The 22,286-nt window shown below is 35.1% G+C and overlaps 1 protein-coding gene across 3 annotated transcripts in view; it reads left to right on the top strand.

Annotated features, from left to right (window-relative positions):
- The window catches only part of FNBP1L (formin binding protein 1 like), a 114,245-nt gene that overhangs the window by 67,886 nt on the left and 24,073 nt on the right, over positions 1-22,286 (top strand). For 2 of the 3 annotated variants that reach the window (XM_077746035.1, XM_077746036.1), the window contains exons 3-6: positions 10,901-10,954; positions 12,213-12,360; positions 13,127-13,189; positions 18,939-19,043. In XM_077746035.1, coding sequence (XP_077602161.1) covers positions 10,901-10,954; positions 12,213-12,360; positions 13,127-13,189; positions 18,939-19,043 — 370 coding nt within the window. The remainder of the gene's footprint in view (positions 1-10,900; positions 10,955-12,212; positions 12,361-13,126; positions 13,190-18,938; positions 19,044-22,286) is intronic. The other variant, XM_077746037.1, reaches the window with a different exon arrangement.

Raw genomic sequence — 22,286 nt, 5'->3', positions numbered from 1 at the left:
CTGGGTGGCTCAGCTGGTTAAGCGTCTGACTTCAGCTCAGGTCATGATCTCCTTTACTAACTATGTGACCATGGACAAGTTACTTAATGTGTCTGAGTCTTGTAAAAGAGGGCTAATAATACCTGCTCGTAGGTTTGCTGTAAGTATAAGATTATGGAGTGCTTAGCATAGATATTGTTAAGTAATATATGGGTGACAAATGGTAGCTCTTGCTTTTGTTATTAACTCTTATATGTTGACTCTCAATTCTGTATCTAGATCCCAGAAGTTTGTTCAGAGTTCATTTTTTTTTATTAAAAATTTTTTTTAATGTTTATTTTTGATAGTATGTGTGTGCACAAGTCAGGGAGAGGCAGAGAGGGAGACAGAATCCGAAGCAGGCTCCATGCTCTGAGCTGTCAGTATAGAGCCTGATGTGGGGCCTGACCCACGAGCTGTGAGATCATGACCTCAGCTGAAGTCGGACACTTAACTGACTGAGCCACCCAGGCACCCCCAGAGTTCTAGTTTTTACTACATTTGTCTATTGGATAATTCTTTTCCCCTGTTCTGTGTGTACGTTAAGAAGCATTCATCTTCAAATAAGAGTCTTCTCACATGGCAAGAAATTCGGAAATGGGATTCTAAAGCTTAATAAGCATTGTGAATTTTTTGATCTTCCCACTCATGATTTTAAGATGTTTTCAGTAGCTTCATTCATCCTATTCTCTCACACATTTGTATACAGAGTAATAATAAGATGTGAAGAAAGTACTTTCTCGTATAATTTTTTCCTTTTTCTTATAAAAATTACCACAGAAAAGTTAGAAAGTTAATTAGGAAATATAATCTATAGGACTTGAACACCTTAGGGTAGGAGAGACTTGATGAAGTGTAGGATGATCGGCAGATTTTTGGCTGAAATGTCTAGGTTTATGATTTCTTCATTAATTGAAGAAAAGTTATAAAGAAAGTAAATTCCATTTTAGACTTGTATTTGATGTACATACCTGTGGCAGATGGACTGCTATCCAATAGACATTCCTCCTCCTATAACAGTTTATTGAGGTATCATTTACATACCATAAAATTTCACCCTTTTAAAGTATACTATTCAGTGGTTGTTAGTATACTCACAGAGTTGTCAAACTGTCACCACTATTTAATGTTAGAACATTTTTATCATTGCAAAATGAAATCCCCGTACCCATCAGCAGTCATTTCCCATTCACCCCTCCACAGTTCCTAGCAACCATTCATCTACTTTCTGTCTTTGTGTATTTGTTCTAATTAACTGAATTACTCCCATCTTTTCCCATCTTCCTTTTTGAGTTCTCTCTTAGAAAGGACTCTAAGTCATATACAGTTAACTAGTTTGGTAGCTATAATTCATCATTCTTTCTTTTTGATATGGTATCTAAAATATTTAATGGGTGGCACATAGATTTGCTGATGTTTGAGTTAATAAGTTAATTCATCCACAAAAATGATTTTGGGTGGTGTTTCACATAACTTTGACTAAGAACCAGTGGTTAAGGGTATATGTGTGGTTAGACTTCCTTATTATGATGTAGAAGGCCCTCTGCTGCCCCATATGTACCTTTCCAACTTCACTGGTTACCATTTTTTTTTCTTATAGTTTATTTATTTTTGAGACAGAGACAGCATGAGTGGGAGGGGCAGAGAGAGAGGGAGACACAGAATCCGAAACTCCAGGCTCTGAGCTGTCAGCAGCTTCTTTTCCTTGCCTTTGCTCATTAGGTCTTCTCTATTTAGAATTCTCCCAGGGCTTTCCAGTTGTCTAATTCTTGTTTACCTCTTCAGGGTATGTCAGAGAATCAGAAATTTCAGCCTTTCTCCTCTGGGGAAACCCCTCTATAGAGCCTTCCATTGTTCTTTTACCATATTATGGAAAAGGGTTTTATATATTTGATTTCTCTAGGCCAGGGGTCTCTGGGCTTTTTATTCCTTACCTGTAAAAATTGTTTGAAAATGTGTGTGCATGATTATTTATAAATAATATCCATGTACTAGAGTGCTGTTGTAAATGTTAATAAAGCTTTAAAAACGTTTATTTATATACTTATTTTATTTTTGAGAGAGTGTTCATGTGTGAGTGGGGAAGGCGTAGAGGGGGAGAGAGAGGGAATATTAAGCAGACTTCCAGGCCCATTGTGGAGCCTGATCTCACCATCATGAGATCATGATTTGAGCTGAAATGAAAAGGGTCAGATGTTGAACAGACTGAGCCACCCAGGCATCCCTAAGACATTTATTTTTAACTGTAGTATAATTGACATGTGAGTTTCAGGTGTACAACATAATGATTTATTTTTTAAAAATGTTTTTAATGTTTTATTTATTTCTGAGAGAGAGACAGCATGAACAGGGGACGGTCAGAGAGAGAGGCAGACACAGAATCCAAAACAGGCTCCAGGCCCTGAGCTAGCTGTCAGCACAGAGCCAAACGTGGGGCTCGAACCCACGAATTGTGATATCGTAGCCTGAACCGAAGTTGGACGCTTAACCCCGACTGAGCCACCCAGGTGCCCCGAGATAATGATTTAAACATTTATATAAATCATGCAGTGCTCAATATGTTAAGTTTAGTTATCATATGTCACCAGTTAACTGTACTATAATTGACTATATTGCCTATGATGTACTTTAAATCCCTGTGACTGACTTATTTTATAACTGGAAGTTTGTACCCTTTAACCTCTTTTACCTATCTCCTCCATCTCCTCCTCTCTGAACTACCAGTTTTTGTTTTTTGTACTTACAACTTTCTGTTTTGCTCTTTTTTTTTTTTTTTTTTTTTTTTTTTTTATTTTTCCACAACAAAGANTTTTTTTTTTTTTTTTTTTTTTTTTTTTTTTTTTTTTTTTTTTACAGTTCCATACAGAAGTGAAATCTGACATTTGTCTTTCTCTATTTCACTTAGCATAATACTTTTTAGGTCCATTCATGTTGTTTCAAATGGCAGGGTTTGATTTCTTTTTTTTAATGGCTGAGTAATACTCCTGTCTGAGTGAGTCCCATATCTTCTTTGTACATTTGTCTGTTGATGGACACTTAGGTTGCTTCTGGATCGTCACTATTGTAAATAATTCTGCAATAAACATAGGTACATATATCTTCCTGAATTAGTATTTTCATTTTCTTTGGGGAAATCTCTAGGTATGAAATTACTTGATCATGTGGTATTTCTATCTTTAAGTTTTTGAGGAACTTCTGCGCGGTTTTCCATAGGGACTGCACCAGTTTACATCCACCGACAGAGTCCACCAACAGGGCATAAGGGTTCCCTTTTTTCCACATCCCCACCAACCTGTTTCTTGTCATTTTGTTACTAGCCGTTCTGACAAATGTGAGGTTGTTTTGCTTTTCATTTCCTTGATTAATGAAATTGAGCATTCTTTCATGTTTCTGTTGGCCATCTGTCTTTGGGAAAATGTCTGTTCAGATACTATATTTATGTATGTACGTATGTTTATTTTGAAAGAGAGAGAGAGAGTATGTATGTGCAGGGGAGGGACAGAGAGAGGGAGACATAGAGTCTGAGAGAGAGAGAGAGAAAGTAAGTATGTGCAGGGGAGGGATAGAGAGAGAGGGAGACACAGAATCTGACACAGGGCTTGAATTCATGAACTATGAGATCATGACCTGAGCCGAAGTTGGACACTTAACCGACTGAACCACCAAGGAATTGTTGGATACTATACTTATTTGTAATTGTATTGGTCTTTTAATGTTGAGTTGTAGGAGTTCTTTAAATATTTTTGATATTAACTCCCATTGAGTATATCATGTGCACATTTCTTCCATTCAGTAGGTTGACTTTTTTTTGTTGTTGATGGTTTCTTTTGCTATGGAAAAACTTTTTAGTTTTATGTAGTCTCAGTTGTTTAGTTTTGCTTTTGTTGCCTTTACTGGAAAAGACAGGTCTAAAAATACAATGCCAAGACCAATGTCCAAGACTTTACTGTCCATGTTTTCTTTTAGGAGTTTCACGGTTTCAGGTCTTTAGTCCATTTTGAGTTTATTTTTGTGTTGTGTGGTGTAATAAAGTGTTCATTTCATTCCTTTGCACACAACTGTTCAGTTTTCCTAGCACTGGCTTTTCCCCATTATATATTCGCCTTCTTTGTCAAAGATAAATTGACCATATAGGCATGGATTTATTATTTATAGGCTCTCTATCCTGTTCTGTTGATCCATGTGTCTGTATTTGTGCCAGTAGTATACTGTTTTGAGTATGGTAGTTTTGTGGTGTTTTTGACATCTGGGATTGTGATATCTCCAGTTTTGTTCCTCTTTCTCAGGTTGGCTTTGGCTGTTCAGGGTCTTTTTGTGAAGTTCCCTATAATTGTAGGATTATTTGTTTTACTTCTGTGAAAAATTGGTGCTTTGATAGAGATTGCTTTGAATGTGTAGATTGCTTTGCATAGTATAGACATTTTAACAATATAATTCTTCCAATTCATGAGCATGAAATATCTTTCCGTTTTTTTATGTCATCTTTAATTTCTTTCATTATTTTATAGTTTTCAGAGTACAGGTCTTTAACCTTTTTGTTTAAATTTATTCCTAGATATTTATTCTTTTTGATGTAGTTATAAATGGGACTAATTTCTCTTTGCCATTTTGTTATTTATAGAAACACAACAGTATATTTGGTATCCTGCAACTTTACCAAATTAATTTATTAGTTCTTAGTTTATATGTAGTTTTTGGTGCAGTGTTTAAGACTTTACTATATTTATGTCATCTGTCAATAGTGACATTTTACTTGTTCCTTAAAAATATGGATGTTTTTTATTTGTTTTACATTTCTGATTGCTATGGCTAGAACTTCTAGTATTATGTTATATAAAAGTGGAAAGAGTGATCATTTTGTCTTGTTCCTCATCTTAGAGGTAAAACTTTCAGCTTTTCAACATTGAGTATGGTGTTAGATGTGGACTTGTCATTTATGGAATTTCTTCTTTTGAGCTATGTTCACTGTATACTACTTTGTTGAGAGTTTTTATCATGAATGGATGTTGAATTCTTTTCCTGCATCAATTGAGATTATCATATGATTTTGTCCTTTGTTTTGTTAATGTGCTACATAACATTGATTGATTTATGTATTTGAGCCATTCTTGCATCCTGTAATAAATCCCACTTAATGTATTGAACTTTTTTTTTAAACTTTTTAAAAAATGTTTATTTTTGAGAGAGAGCGTGCAGAAGATAGGGTACGGGGCAGAGAGAGGGAGATGGGATCTGAAGCAGTCTCCGAGCTGTCCGTGCAGTCTCATGGCAGGGCTCAGACTTATAAACCATGAGATTATGACCTCAGTGGAAATCAGATGCTTAACTGACTGAGCCATGCAGGCGCCCCGAGGTTTTGTTTTGTTTTTTGCTCATTCAGTTTCATTACTAGTATCTAGTGTATTCATATTTTCTTTCTTACTGATTTAATCTTGAAAATTGTATTTTTCTGGGAATGTATCCATTACTTCTAGGTTGTCCAGCTTGTTAGTGTGTAAGTTTTCATAGTAGTCTCTTATAATCTTTGTATATTTGTAGTATTGGCTTTAACTTCTCTCCTCTTATTTCTGATTTTATTTATTTGAGTCCTCTCTTTTTCTCCGTGATGAGTCTTGGTAATGATTGTTTGTTTTTATTTTTATTTTTTTTTAACATTTATTTATTTTTGAGATAGAGACAGAACACGACTGCAAGGGAGGGGCACAGAGAAAAAACACAGAATCTGAAGCAGGCTCCTGGCTCTGAGCTGTCAGCACAAAGCCTGATGTGGGGGGGCCCTAACTCAGGAACCAAGAGATTGTTACCTGAGTCAAAGTCTGATGCTTAACCGACTGAGCCACCCAGGTCCTCCTGTTTTGTTGTTGTTAAGAACCAGCTCTTAGTTTCATTGATATTTTCTATTTTTTAAGTCTCTGTTTCATTTATTTCTGCTGTAATCTTTACTGTTTCCTCCCTCTGCTAATTTTGGGGTTTGTTTGTTCTTTTTCTGGTTCCTTTAGATATAACGTTAGATTGTTTATTTGAGATTTTTTTTTATTTCTTGAGGAAGTCTTGTATCACTGTAAACTTTCTTAGAACCGCCTTTTCTGTGTCCCAAAGATTTTCAATGTTGAGTTCACGTTTTCGTTAGTCTTGATATTTTATTATTTTTCTTTGATTTTTTTTGTCGACTCATTGGTTATTTACTTGCATATTGTTTAGCCTCCATGTGTTTTTGTGTTTTTTTCCAGTTTTTTTTTCTTGTGGTTGGTTTTCTACTTTTATACTGTTGTGGTCAGAAAAGATGCTTGATATGATGTCAGTGTTTTTAAATTTATTGAGACTTGTTTTTTGGTCTAAATGTTGTTTATCCTGGAGCATGTGCCTTTTGTACTTGAAAAGAATGTATTCTTTCTATCATTCAGTAACACCCATCTTTGTTTAAAGTCTGTTTTGTCTGATGTAAGTATTGCTGTCTCAGCTTTTGTTCTTGTTGTTTCCATTTGCCTGGAGTATCTTTTTCCATCCCTTTACTTTCAGTCTGTATGTTTCTTTAGGTCTGAAGTGAGTCCCTTGTAGGCAGCATATAGATCTTGTTTTTTTATTGTTATCATTTCAGTTACCTAATATCTTTTGATTGGAGCACTTACATTTTTTGACTGGAGCATTAACTATTTACATTTAAAATAATTATTAATATGTATACTGATTGCTGTTTTGTTAATGATTTCTAGTTGTTTTTATAGTTCTTCTTGGTTCTTTTATCTTTGCTTTCTCTCTTGTGATTTGATGACTTTTTTTAGTGTTGTGCCTCTGTACTTTTCTCTTTATTTTTTTGTGTATTTGTTACTGGTTTTAGTTTTGTGGTTGCCGTGAGACTCATCTATAACATGCTCTGTATATAGCAGTCTATTTTAAATTGATGGCCTTTAAGTTCAAACACATTCTAAAAGCACTACATTCTTCCTCCTCCCTTTGTTGTATGTATTTGATGGTATATTTTACATCTTTTTATTTTGTGTATCCCTTGATTATTGTAAACCAAATTGATTTTACTGCTTTTGTCCTTAACCATCATACTAGTTTTATGAGTGATCTACTACTTTACAAATAATTTGTATTTGCTTTTACTGGTGAAATTTTTTCTTTCATAAGTTTCTTCTAGTTATGGTCTTTTCTGCCTTAAGTCCCTTCAACACTTCTTGTGAGGTCAGTTTAGTGGTGATGAAGTTTTTAAACTTTCGCTTGTCTGGGAAACTCTCTCTCTTTCACTTCTGAATGATAACCTTGCTATGTAGACTATTCTTGGTTGTAGGTTTTTTTCCTTTCAGTTCTTGGAATATGTCATGCTATTCCTTTGTGACTTGTAGAATTTCTGCTGAAAATCAGCTGATAGACTTAACTGATTATTCCTGTGTACAAAGTATTTGCTTTTGTCTTGCTGCTTTGAGATTCTCTCCTTAATTTTTGACATTTCATTATTAAGCGCTTTGGTGTGGACCTCTTTGGGTTTATCTCCTTTGGGGCTTTCTTTCCTTCTTGGACCTGGATATCTGTTTTATTTTCCAAATTAGGGAAATTTTCAGCTATTATTTCTTTAGATAAATTTTTTTGTCCTCTTCTCTTTTCCATCTGGGACCCCCATAATGCAAATGTTAGTATGCTTGATGTTGCCTAGAGGTCCCTTTAACCTATTCTTTAAAGATTCCTTTACTTTTCAGTGTGGATGATTCCCACTACTGTCTTACAGATTGCTCATTAATTCTCTGCTTCCTCTAGCATTTCATTTTTATTTTTTTTCAGCTCTGATAGGTTCTTTTTTATATTTTCTAACTCTTTGTTTAAATTCTGAATTCATCTATTCTTATCTCAAGTCTGGTGAGCACCTTTATGATCATTATTTTGGATTCTTAATCTAGTAGATTGCCTATTTCTGTTTCATTTAGTCCTTTTTCTGAGATTTTTTTTTTCTTTATTTGGACCATATTCCTCTATTTTCTTATTTTGTGTCTCTGTTGGTTTCCATATATTAGATAAGTCACCTGTGGCTCCTGGTCTTGAAAGCAGTGGCCTTATGTAGAAGGTGTTCTTTGGGCCAGAGTAGTACAATTTCCCTTCATCACCAGAACCAGGCACTCCAGGGATATTCCCCAGGTGGGCTCTGTGCACCCTCATGTTCTGACTGGGGCCACAGCGTGCTGGCTGAGAGGCCTGTTGTGAGTGTGATGGTGGTGGGTTAGCACCTGGTATAACTGGCTGCCAGACACCCTGTGACTGTTGCAGGTATTCTCGGAGGTGTGGAGCTGGGTGCCTGGAACCCACCCCTTCCCAGGGCAGAATCTGCTTTGGAGGGGTACCTGCTGGAGCACATAGGTTGAATAGGATAGGTCTGCAGGGGGATGCTGGGCTGGGTGAACAGTGCTACCAAAGTAGATGGGAAAGTTTCAGAACTAGTGCCCCCTGGCATAGGGCCAAGTAGGCTGACTGAACGCAAGAAAAATGGCACCTGCCATCACTTTCATTTCTGGAGAAATTTCCTACAGATACCTGCTCTTCTGCATACTTCCTAAAATTAGCCCATAAATGTCCTTCGCATGTGGCCCAGGCACTTTTCAAACTACTGCCTCTGTGCTGGGTCTCCCAGTGAGTGATATTCACTGGCTTTTGAAGAGCAGAGTCTTAGTTTCCTGTAGACCTGTGTCTCTCTCTCACAGTTAAGTCCTGGAAATTTTCAAAGCCAGATGTTATGGGAGCTTGTTTTCCCTGTGCAGATCCCCAGAGTGGGAGGGTACTTTATGTGGGGCTTCATCTCTTGCCTCCTTAGGGAAGACCTCTGCACCTGTGATATCTCTCCCACTTGTGGGCTGCCGTGATGGAGTTTAGGTTCCTGACTATGTCTCTGCCTCTTCTACCCTTTTTTGATGGGCTTTCTCTGTATATCTTTAATTGTAGAATAGGTGTTCTGCTAGTCTTCAGGTTGTTCCCAGAGTGAGTTGTTACACTGTATTTACTTGGAGCCTTGAGTGTTATGGAAGAGAAAAGCTCAGGATCTTTCTTTTCTTACATCTTGCCTTCCTGCCCGCCAGCCCGCCCGCCTGCCTCCCTCCCTCCTTTTTTTTTTTTTAATGTTTAGAGTTTGATTGGGGGAAGGAGGGAGTGGGGGGGTGCAGAGAGAGAGGGAGACAAAATCTGAAGCAGGCTCCAGGCTCTGAGCTGTCAGCACAGAGCCTAATGCAGAGCTCGAACTTGGGAACTGTGAGATCATGACTTGAGCTGAAGTCAGACACTCAACTGATTGAGCCTCTTAAGCACCTCTTCCCCTCCATTCTATTAAACTTTTGGTAAACAAGTATATAAATGTAAGGCCTGAGGCTCTCATCCTTCCTGTACCTTATTTACAGCCAGTGATGACTATGAGTTTTTTAATTAACTTGGTAAATGTAACCCTCCTCAGTGTCTTGCCCGTTCTCTCTCCCGACTCTTCAGGGTGTTTAGACCTTCTCTTTTGTATCATAGCACCTTTGCGTACCTTTACCATAGCACTTACTATGTTGTATGTTGTAGTTACTGGTATGTACTTCTGTCCTTTCAATAGAGTGTAAATCTTGACTGTGAACACTCTTTCATTTCTAATGTTCCTGGTAGCTTGCACAGTTCCTAGCCTATAGAGGATAATTATAGAATGAATAGGATGAATTTAAATGGAATTAATTGATAATGATTTGAGAATAATTAGGACAGTGATTCTTTTGAAGTATTTATTTGAAAGGCCATAGAGCTGTTTATTTTTTAAATGCCTATAGTTTAAAGTAGTATATCTCGTATTTGTGTTGATAGACTAGTTTCTTTTTGAGTTTCCAATTCATTGTGTACTGTTGCTTTTGTAAAATCCAATAAAACTTAATGCTAGGAAAAAAGTCATAAAAATAGACATATAAAATATAGGCACCAATTTTTTTATTAATTGGATTCATTAGACATAAAATTACTCTCAACTTCTGTACTTAGCTTTTTTGTGGATTAGTGACAGTCTGTGGAGCTTTTTTGTCCATGAACCACATTTTGAGACTTGTATAAAGCACCGTGTTAAATGCATTACAAATATTATCGACTTTAATTTTCATAACCCTATGGGGTGTAGGTACTATTACCACTATTGATAGGAAACTGGACAAGTGAATTATCCAAGGACACATAGATGCCACACAAAAGAGCCAGGATTCAAACCCAGGTAGTACAGTCTGATTTCAGAGTCCATGTTCCAGTCTTCTTCGGAGTTTGCAAAGATGAAATGAGGCAGCATTTTAGTCTGAGACTGGAATGGACATAGATGCACACAAAGAAAGTTACAGTATAAATGTAATTAATTTGCCTTAAAAAAAGAGAATGTGTAGGGTCCCATAATGATGTTTATATAAAAGTAGAATTATGGAGGATACTGACCCAACTGTTCTTTTATTCTATTAGTGAATCAGCATCTGTTTACATGTTATCTTAGTTCATATGAAAATACCTGATTTGCAAAACAAAATAGTGACGGTATGTCTTTGAAATACATGTCTTTGCGGTGACTCAGTTTCATAACACTGAGTACTTTGTTCCTTCTGTTCTTGGTACTTTTGTTTCTTCTCTTCATCCTCTTCTGCTTATTTTGTACCACAATCATCCAAATTATTATGATTCCACTCATACAAAAACAGAAATAACATTTCTTTTTACAGATATCAGTATTTTCAGAACAAAATGTAGGGATCATATCATGTTAATGGTAGTAGATGATTATATTGCTGTGTTGTTTTATATCATTAAATTCTTGATATCATGAAATAGGCACCTTACAAAATATTTCAATTTCAACAGTAGTATTTTTTTATGCATTAAAAAAATTTTTTTCTTCCTATAGAAATCTGGTTAAGAAGTACTGTCCTAAACGTTCCTCCAAAGATGAAGAGCCAAGGTAAATTCTACACCTTTTTATTATTGCATATTAAAATTTAAAAACTAATACTTGTGTTATTTAGTAAAAAATACGCTGTTAACCTTTTATAATGATTTTTTTAAAGTTTTAATTAAAAAAATCACAGTTTTTTAATTTAAGAAGTAACTACTGTTTATTCTAATAGGAATGAATATTTCAGTTAAATTTAAATTTAATGAATTAAATTTTAGTTTTCTAAAATTATTGAAGTATAGGTTTCCAAGCAAAATGTGGACTGGGACTTCACTTGAGTCATTTAGTCTTTTGTATTTTTCCCATACTTGATTCTGTAATTGTTAGCTGATTAGATTTCTTGCTTTTACTCTTAGAGGTATTAAGATAGTTTGCCTGATTGGTTTAAAGGGGTAATGAAAGGAATGAGGTTTTTGGGATAATCTTGGAACTCTGAATAAAAGTTTAGGAATTGCTTATGAGCTTTTTGGTCTCAGACAAGGATATGTGGAATGGCTCTGAAATGCAGAAACAAAGAGACTAGACTTAAAACAGCTTTCTGTGTAACTGTTAATTGTTAGGATTCTTAGGTTTAGTGTTAATGGAGTCCTATCTGAGCTATTTGCCTTGAGCCAAAAGAGTGTTCTGGCACTGTATTCAGAGTAGATCTATACATTTTAATACAGCAATTCTCTTTGTTTCTCTCCTTCCCTCCACACACATTTTTTACCCTTATTTTTGCCCCTTCTTACCCTCTTTTGGTGCCAACTATAATGGCACTTTACTTCCATTCAGGATGTGGGCAGGCATACAAGCAGCTGTGTCCAGAGCTGATAGCAAAATTGTTCTGTAGATCAGCCATCGAGATGCATTTGAGTGGTATGATTGGCAGGTTCTGTCCTCGAGAGCAAGCACATCATCTCTGCACCAGGTTCAGCTGCCAATCCTAGGAATCCAACCAAGTTCATTCCCCAGCTCAGGCCAGTCACTTGGCTACTTAAGAGATTCCAGTATGCCAAAAGAGCCTGCAGGTAGTATTCTTATTATTTTTTGACCCCATATATCCCTTTATTTATAAATTAAGACTACTTGAAGGTGTACAAACATATACAACTTGAGTTTATTGTGGGATTCTTTTCATACAAAGTTGATTTGGAGCTAGTAGCGAAGAGTTAGGTTGAGTATGTTAAAGTTTGTCAAGTGTCAGGCTCAATCCATACCTCACAAAAAATATTTGTGAAGAAAATAAAAGTAAATTTCACCATTTTTAATATGTTTTTGTCAGGTTTACCTCGTGTATAGCCTTTTTTAACATCCTTAACGAGTTAAATGACTATGCAGGACAGCGAGAAGTAGTAGCAGAAGAAATGGCGCACAGAGTTTATGGTGAATTAATGAGATATGCTCATGATCTGAAAACTGAAAGAAAAATGGTAATTATTGTTTTCATCCATTTACATAGTATATGAAATGTTTTCACATAATGACTTTGCTTTTCAAAGTAATCGGTATAAACTGGTTTTGTTTCACTCAGTTTCCTCTAGCCAAAATTATCTTAAGATATTCTTGCTAATTTGTAATCTTTTTGGACTTAAGACCAAGATTTGATAACCTACAGCCCATGGGCCAAATTTAGCTTACTGCCTGTTTTTCTTAGTTCCCATGAGCTAAGAATGGTTGGTACATTTTGGATAGTGAAAAGAAAATCAAAAGAGTATTTCATAGTATGTGAAAATTGTATGAAATTCAAATTTCATAGACTATAAATAAAGTTTTATTGAAACAGACCCGTACTCATTCACTTACGCATTGCCTGGGGCTGCTTTCAGTTATTTCAGAAAAGTTGAATATTTCTAACAAAGACCACATGGCTTACAAAACCCAAGATATATATCTGACCTTTTATAGAAAACATTTGTCAACCCCTAATCAAAACAAGTCATGTATCATAGATCTGTTTTAAAGGTTATACTTAAAGTATTCAGATAATACCTATAAAATGCATTTAAAGTTTTGCTTTACTAATAATCTCTTCCTAAGTCTTGCTAAAGTTATATAATTAGTACCTTAAAAAAATTAAGTGAAAGCTTTTTGGAGGGTTTCAAGACTTTTAGTATTTAATGTAATTTTTTGTTTGTTTTATTTGTGTGTGGTTTTGTTTTTGTTTTTTTGTTTTCTTTTTTTGGTTCTGATCTTCAGCATCTTCAAGAAGGACGAAAAGCTCAACAGTATCTTGATATGTGCTGGAAACAGATGGATAATGTGAGTTATAGTGTCTTTATGCTTAACATAAAATTTTATAGACTAGTTTAGCCCTAAATTCTCCGATGCTTCACATCTATTGAGTTGAATATTTCTTGATGTATTTATTCATTTTTGACATTGGTATAGAGAATGTGCAGTTTGTTATCTTTTTTCCCATATGGTTCTATACTTGTACCAACTCTGTAATCTTCAGATAACTGTAAATGTTTAGGAAGACACTTTCTGACTTTGAAGTGGTTACTATAAACTACTGATACAGGGTAGGAGTAATGGGGATATTAATAGTGATGTATCACAGAAGACCATTTGACAGAGCAGAGGACTTAGATTCTAGTTGTACCTTATATGATTTCTCATGATTTCATCCTTAGCTTATGAAAAATGAAGATAGTGGACTAGATTTGTGACGATAGTGGCTGATTGAGAATTCTTCCACTTTAGTGATTCTTTAATGTAAATGTTCCTAGTACTGGATTCCTGGTCATAGACCATTCAAATTATAGGAAAGAAAATACTTGATAGTATTTATAGATAAAATTATCAAAGTGTAATAATTATTTACTATAAAAACTTTCCAAGGGTTCTTGCTAATGTGGTTTTTCGTGGATATTCTGGCATACAGTCATTTGAAAAACAAGATGTCTGCATGGAACATTGTTGTCCCCTTTCCTTAAAATTCTCTACCAGATGATGTTCTGTAGCACAAGATTAATATTCTTTTTGAACCCTCAGGTTTGCAAGCAACTTACTCTTTACTTGCATATTTTTATTATGGACACTGTGTATTCCTTGAAAATTATGCTAAAGGGAGTTTTTCATGTTAAATTAATCAATTTAGTTTGCAGTTGTTGGGAAAAGGACTTTTAAGTTTGAGATGAAAAAACATTGTGTGTGTGTTTTTGGCCATTTCTTCTTTTTTTAAAACCACATATTTAGGGGCACCTGTGTGGTTCATTCTGGTAAGCATTTTACTCTTGATTTCAGCTCAGGTCATGAACTCACAGTTGTGGAACTGAGCCCTGCATCGGGCTCTGTGCTGTCAGCCTGCTTAAGAGTCTCTGTCTCTCTATGTCTCTCCTTGCCCCTCCTTGCCCCTTCCCTATGTGCACACATTCTTTCTCTTTCTCTCAATAAATATTTTTTTAAAAAACCACATATTCAAAGCCTAGATTAAATTTCTACTGTATAAATGTCATTTAAAATCATATAAATGTAAGATTCTAGGCACCAGTGGTGATTGAGAATTCTTAGTTATATTAGTAGCCTCTTTCATTTTTGTTTTCATTTTCATTCTAATTGGTTTTAACAAGACTTTTAGGGAGTGTTTACATTTATTAAATTTTAAATTACCTTAACTAGCATTCTTAGTGTCTGCACCTAATGAGTATGTATGTATGTGTGTTTTCATTTGCACATAATAACAGACTCCTACACTTTTGAGTCACTGGTCCCTTTAAAAACTTGTGTTGGCACAAATTATTCTTGTTATATATGCTGACTTGCCTTTAGAGCAATTGGCAGTTAATAAGCAAAAGTTACAGGGGTCACAAGAAAGAAGCATCAAAAAAATGTGGGAGTGATTTCTTTAAGGTGTTAATTAACAATACCATTAAAAGTGAGTTCAGCTCAACTCATTTATTGAAGGCATTCTTGACATGTACTGAGTCCTGATACAAAAGTGAATAGTAAAAAAAAGTGATTAGTGACATAGTCCTTGTTTTTGTGGAGACTAGTCTGGTGAGGGAGACTGACAAACATAATGTCTGTGGAATATGTCAAAATATGTGTAGGATCCCATTTCTTATCTATCTTCTTGTTTAATCAAGAAAATGAAGTTGTAAAATTCCTAACGTTTTTGAAATAGTTGAGAGGAGATTTAAAGAACTGGGAGAAATAAGCTGAATTAGTGACAGAGTATTGAAAATTGAGGAAGATCGTTTAAAAGACAGTTATGAACCACAGGATAATGAAAATAGGCCACCCTGGCATTAAAGATGGAGAACAGAAGAGAATAGCTTGCAAAGAAAATTTTGAAGGCATGTTGAGAGATTAACATGAAAAACATAGATATTGCCAGGTCTGTCAGTTAGTGGCTCAGGTAACAGAGCATGCAAATTTATAAGAACAGGGCTCAGAAATGGAGCAGTTCCAGGGTTGGTCTTTAGCTCAATGATGTCACTAAGGCTACTTCTGCTGGCTACTTCTGCTTTCTGTGTCTACTTTGCCATCTTGACCATGTTGGCATTTTTCCACAGGCTTGTCCCCTTTCGGTCAACAGTCGACTAAAGCAGCCAAGCACCACATCCTCATTCAGTTGCATGCAGAAAACAGGAAAAAAGAGGGCATTTCTCTTCTCACTGTTCCTTTTTATTGAGAAAGGAAAACTTTCAGAAAATCCCCAGCAGACTTCCTAATGGTTGCCTTTGACAGGACGAGATTACTTATCCATGCTCCAGATGTGGGGAGGCTAGTAAAGCAAGGATCAGCCATTTTCAGCTACGCTGAGAAGTGGGCTTTTCTAAGAAAGGTTGGGGAAGTTGAAGTGGCTGTTGATTAGTCTACCACATAAAGGATGAAGGAAGGAGAGTCTTTTCTGTAATGTTTTCCTATATTATATAGTGATATACATTTCAGGGAAGGAGTGTTTTTAATATTACTGTACTAGAAGTATTTTTAATATTATTGTACTAGTGATTCTTTTGCTGTTGCAAGGAAGTCAGTAGCTAAGTTTTACTTCACAAATAATAAGACCCCTAATATAAAAGTACTTTTGTGTATAAATAGCTTCAAGTTGCAACATAATTAGTAGCCTGTAGTATTCAATTTGAAAATACCATTCTGAACTGAGTTTCAGAGAAGTAAATGATGGAAGTTTATTTTTAATATGGACATTTAATCTTGATCTTCATAGGAAAGTCACATTGTGTATGTAAGGTGCATTCACATATATTTATGTGCTTCGAGTAATTGTACATGTGTCATTTGATGTTTTATACTAATAAAAATAGTAAATTTAAAGAATTTTATAAAATTTTATGAGCACATTTTTTTGATGTAAATTGTACAGATATGTCTGGTTCTAGCCATATGGCAATCGGCGCTAATGCAGAAACCTCTTGGCTACAAATACCTAGATCATAATCACTAAAATACTTTTTATTGTGTTTTAAGTTCTTAGAGCTGAAAGGGAAATCTATAACTGCTAAAAACTAAGGGTAAACTAGAAAGCAGAGCAGTCAGTGTATGTATGAGCTGATACAGTGGCATTTGAAGAATGGAAGCAGAGGTGTTGGGGAATGGTGGTATATTAGACCTTGCTAAAGGCTTAAGTTTTAATACACAGGACAGAGATGATGTTTTAGCTCTGTATGTTGTAGAGAGTTGCAACTGATAACCCTGTATAAAGGTTTGATCCTTCAAAGGACTGATCTTTTAGTAAAACATGGACTATAAGAACTCTGCCTACTGGCAAGTGAGGTATTACAGAAATTTGTCTCTACCTGAAGGTCAAAGGAGGAGAGGTATTCTGTGAAAAATTTAAACCTTTGACTTTGTAGTTAGGAGGTTTGGAATCCAGATTTGTCCTCTTTGTATAATTTTGTATTCCCTAAGACAAGAAATTGACATCGTAACTTGTTCTAATAAGGGGGTCAGGTAAATAGAAAATGTTGACATCCTCTGCTTTCTTAAGAACACGTAGACCAGGACCCCTAGACATTTCAAGAAAACAACTGTGTAAATACCAGAGACCAAAAGTAACAAGCAGTGGGGAAAAAGCAACTTTGAAGGGACAGTGACTGTGAAAGGAAATAGATAATCACAAAAACAAGTAAAACATTCACAACTATTAATATTCTGAAAAGGAATAGAGAAGATATTACATCTATGAGATAGGAAAGGATACTATCAAAAAAGGAACACATAAACAAAGAAGAACATTAGGATAGTAGAAATGGAAAACTAACTAGAAAAAAATGAAATTGAAGAAATCTCTTGAAGTAGAGGAGAATGACAGAGACTGAAAATATGAGTAGAGGAGTCATCCTATAAGTTCATCTTAAATAGTAAGCATTCTAAAAAAGAGAAGACATCAGAATTGGACAGACAAGGATAATTCAGGATTTCCTAGAACAGAAAGACACTGAGTTTCCAGATAGAAAGGAGTTTCTAGGTGCCCAGCACAGTGGACTCACAGCAATACATATCTTCATGAAATTTCAGAACAGTTAAGAGAGAGAAGATCCCACCAGTCTCCAGAGAGGAAAACAAAACATTTTTTAAAAATTTATTTTGAGAGAGAAAGAGAGCATGAGCAAAGGAGGGGAAGGGATAGAGGGAGGGAGAATCCCAAGCAGGCTCCGCGCTGTCAGTGCAGAGCCTGTGGGGCTCAGATTCACAAACTGAGATCATGACCTGAGCCATAATAAGAGTCATTCAACAAGAGACTGGGTGACTGAGCCACCCAATGCCCCCAAAACAAACATGTTTTATGCAAAGGACCAGTAATCAGAATGGGAGCAGGAAGCTAGAAATTAATGGAGAGGTTAGCACTTTCACATTTCTGAAGAAAGACAATTTGCAACAGTTTCATACCCAGTCAAATTTTATCAATTAAATGTGATGGTAAAGTTATTTTCAGCCATGGAGGCTTCTCTCCCACAGATCTTTTAGGAAGCTACTGCTGAATGTGTTCTAGCTAAATAAGGAAATGAACCAAGAAAGGGGAAGGTGTGGAATTGAGAAATAGGAGATTCAAATCAAAGGAGAGGTAAAAGGAATCTCTGATAATGGTGTAGAAATTGCAGGGTAACAGCTTTGCAATAGGTCCACTTTGGTCTAACTAATCCAAATTTCAATAATCCAGATTTCAGTAGGTCAGAGCCTTTATTTCATCAAGAAAATAAAATGGACAGAATTCTGCATATGTTTGAATTAAAGGAGGACAGATTTTTCAAGAACTGTGTAAACTAGAGTTGAATTAGTTAAAAAGTATTTTGAAAACTAAGCAAATTTAGTCTAGGAATAAAAAAAAAGTTTTTTTGTTTTGTTTTTGACAGCTCAGAGCCTGGAACCTGCTTCAGATTCTCTCTCCATTTCTCTGCACCTCCCCCATTCATTCATTCGCTCCCTCCCTCTCTCCCTCTCTGTCTGTCTGTCTCTCTCTCATATAAACATTTAAAAATATGCAAGAAAGGAAATATGGTATATATTGCATGGCTCTATTAGAGTGAGTAACTTTTACAAAGTCATAGCAATCTGTATTAAATAAAAAAATTTAAAGGCCTAGTTCTGCGCTAATGGTATTCCTCGGATACCTGGAAGAAACCATATGAGATGACTTTGGAGAGACATTTCCGTATCCCATCACAAAAAATAAAAACAAGCAAACCCCAAAACCAACCAAATAAACATATAAAACCAAACGCAAAACACCACACAAACCAAAATAAGTCCTACTGAAGATAAGCTTATAGTAAATAATTACAAAATACATGTGTTTTTTTTATTAGCAAAAGATGAAGTATATAATAAATATTAACTCAGTCATGTCTATGATATTTTTCCTTTACAGTCTATAATGTCTGATATTTAAGTCACATGGATTGATTGTAATACTAAAATTTCTTTTCTGCTTTAGAAAAATTTTAGTGTGTTATTCTATACAATATACAGTGGCAACATTTTAAAGTTATTTGTTAATGAGAGATTTTTATTTCTTAGTGTGATATTTTAATTCTTTAAACAGAGTAAAAAGAAATTTGAAAGAGAATGTAGAGAGGCAGAAAAGGCACAACAGAGTTATGAAAGATTGGATAATGATACTAATGCAACCAAGGCAGATGTTGAAAAGGTAAGAAATAATCCAAACTTTGATATTAAAATATTATTACTTGCATATGGAGGGTAATTACAATATTTGTATTGGTATTAAATTTCCCCAAGAGAAACACTACGTCTAAAACCTATACAAATATTTGTGTACTTCCAAGTCACGTGTTAGTCTGATTGTGTTACTTTATTGTATTGTCATGTCTTAACTGCATTCAGAATGCATAGGAAAGATATGATTCTGTTGAGAATGAGTTTCTATCCTATTCCAAAACAGAATAGGAAGTCTAAGGTATGTTGATGGGTGTTTAATGGGGGTTGGGTAGTACGCTTCCCCAACGTGACCCAAGGCAAAACAAGATAAAAGTGCCAGAAGAATGTGATGTTAGGTAGCTATTTATGTTTTTGTTTTGTTCATTCATTCATTCATTCATTCATTCATTCTGGAAAACTGAACTCATCACTGATTCAAAGTCCTTCTAGTATAACTTGTGAGAGTTTTATTTTTTCTACCCTGTTTTTAATGACTTTATACCTCTAATGATAGTAAGTTCCTTGTCCTTGGAAATACACGGTCTTAAGGTAGTTCTTGTTTTGATTTTTCCAACTCTAGCATTTCCTTTTATTGATCCCACTCATCGCTGTGTTTAGTTTTAGTTTCTTTGAGGTATTGGAAAAGTATTCTGTATTTTTTGCATAATACCTCTTTAGATATTGGTAGCAGATTCTCTACCCCTGGATGAACCGTTGTGTTTCTTTATTCTACTGAGGAAATAGCTTCAAGTCACCTTTCATTATGACTGTTTTCCTTGGATACTGTTTTCCTTTGTCAGTATCCCACTTGAATTATGTTAACTTCCAGTTGGATGTAATAATGCAGACAATGGTCTGATCAGTCCAGAGTTTGATTACCTCACTCATTTTGAATACCAAGTTTGTTAATTATGGCCTAAATGTATATTGATTTTTTTTTTTTTTAGGCAACTACATTGTTTGGATGGACTCCCCATTGAGTTTATGGTTAATCCCATGTCTTTACACATATGGTGTGATATGAGAACATGTTTCTCATAACTTGTACTGTTGGTATTTTAAATGCATGTGTACATCTGTATCAATAATTAGACTAACTCTGCTGTCAAGATTTTTGGACCCTGATTTTGATCATCCATATATTCATTTCCTTCCTAGTATTATGGTTAGACACCTAACGCGTTATTATTATTTGGCAAAAATGTGGACCACAACAGTTGCAAACAGTTTTATACATGGGAGACTTGCTTGCTGGCTGACACTCCTTAAGAGTCCTTTGACTTATTATCAAAAATTGACTGGAATACTTAGCTTATGTACTAGGCAAGATAAGGAACTCTAATGGGACTCTCATTTAACTCCTTTGTGTCATTTTATCTATAGAGAAGACATCTTGAAATCTAGATAGAACATGTGGCCTAACTTAAGAATATTAATGTTTATAGTTTTCTTTTTTATGCTCATTTGTTTGCAACCTCCGTGCTCATTAGAGAATTAGGAAGGCTTTGAGGATTTGCTTTGAGGAACTGTGGAGTAGAGGAATTCTGTTGTAAGTGATGGGAAGAGAAAGGAACATAGTTTCAATTGAGCATCTACTGATAAAAGTTTTAAAAAAAAGTGAAGAAGGAGCAAGCTCTTTCTAAAGAAAAGGAAGGCAGTTGCATAACACTTGAGAATACCATAACACTCCTGAAGTGGTCACTTAAAAATGATTAAGATGGTCAATTTTATGTTAATGTGTATTGTGTGTTTTACAACAATTAAAAATTTAAAAAAAATATAATGTTAAATATGAAGCCCACAGGGTAGAGGGGAGTGGGGGCTGCAGTTGTTCTCGTTCCTAGCCATATACTCCTACATGTCCTGTGGGAACCTTTGCCCTAGGCTGTAGGAATCACAGCCAGTAACTTAGAACAGGAGCTATTTTCTCCTGACCACTGTGGGCAGGGTAGAACTTGGAATTCTCTATTCCATCGTAGGTTGTGGGAGCAGGGAGAAAGGAAGAAGTAGTCAATGAATGTGTGTACTTAAAGTCCCAGAACTCAAATTTATTTTTCTGTAGAAAAACTTTGGGCTATGGTATTTAGTTTCCATAGTACTTAAGTATTATAATCTTCAAGTACTCTGTGGATTAAATTCATTTTTTAATATTACATCAAAATAAAAAAACTGTTGTAAAACACACAAGGCACATTAACATAAAGTTGCCTATCTTAATCATTTTTAAGTGACCAGTTCAGGAGTGTTATGGTATACTCATATTGTTACTCAACTGCCTTCCCTTTCTTTAGAAAGATCAGTAATAGGCTTGCTCCTTCTTCACTTTTTTAAAAAACTTTTGTCAGTAGTTGCTCAGTTTTTGTGGGTTTCTCTAGTATCATGGCTACTATGTATTTCCATAGGTAAGTTTGTTTCTGAGTTCAGAAGACCTAACTTGTGGACCTACTGTTAGAAGGTTAGAGACTACATTTTATAGAAAATGGAATTAGAACAACTCCAAGTGTATTCACAATGTGTTTTACAATTTCTGAAGCACTCTCATATAACATGATTGATTCCTTGGGACACTGAAAAATGGAGTTCACTTATTTTTTTTTTTTCTTATTACTTTAGAGCAATTGAGAAATTTATTTAGATTCTCCTCCAAAAAATCTAGAATTAATGATTTTATGTTGTTAGTATTCTAATGTTCTTACCATTGTAGATGATGTTAACGTGACTCATTCAAAAAACATTTCTCTGAGAGCTTGAGGTGAACAGAACTATATTCTAAATAATCATTCCTTAAAGTACCTCTGGTCTTTTATAGAGATGGAAATCATTGTTGAGTATTACCTTATCCAAAAATCATGTTTTTAATCGTTAGTTTCACTGTGGTTCTAAGTTGCATATAAGTGAATCATGTTTTAAGAAATGTTTTACTCTAACTTTTTAACTGTCTAAAATATTTCTATGGTGTTTTTCCTCTTCTGGTTGAAAGCATACTGTTTCAGGTCAAGCCATGAGGTTGTCATTCATTTAATTTTTAAAAATCTGGATTTGGTAAGAAGAAACTTTATTTGAACAGATTATTGCAAAGGGAAGGACTATTGCAAAAAGAGAAAGAGATTGTTGCAATAGGAGAGTGCTCTATCCATAGGATCTGCAAACATCTCCATAAATTTTAAATGATATTAATACAAAAAGTCTAACTTTTAGTATAACTTGTACAAAAGTGAATCAGGTATCAAAG

This window comes from Crocuta crocuta, unplaced genomic scaffold (genome assembly GCF_008692635.1).
Source record: "Crocuta crocuta isolate KB4526 unplaced genomic scaffold, BGI_CrCroc_1.0 scaffold48, whole genome shotgun sequence".
Classification (NCBI taxonomy): Eukaryota; Metazoa; Chordata; class Mammalia; order Carnivora; family Hyaenidae; genus Crocuta; species Crocuta crocuta.
Note: the sequence above shows the minus strand (reverse complement) of the source record. Positions and strands in the feature narration are given on the sequence as shown.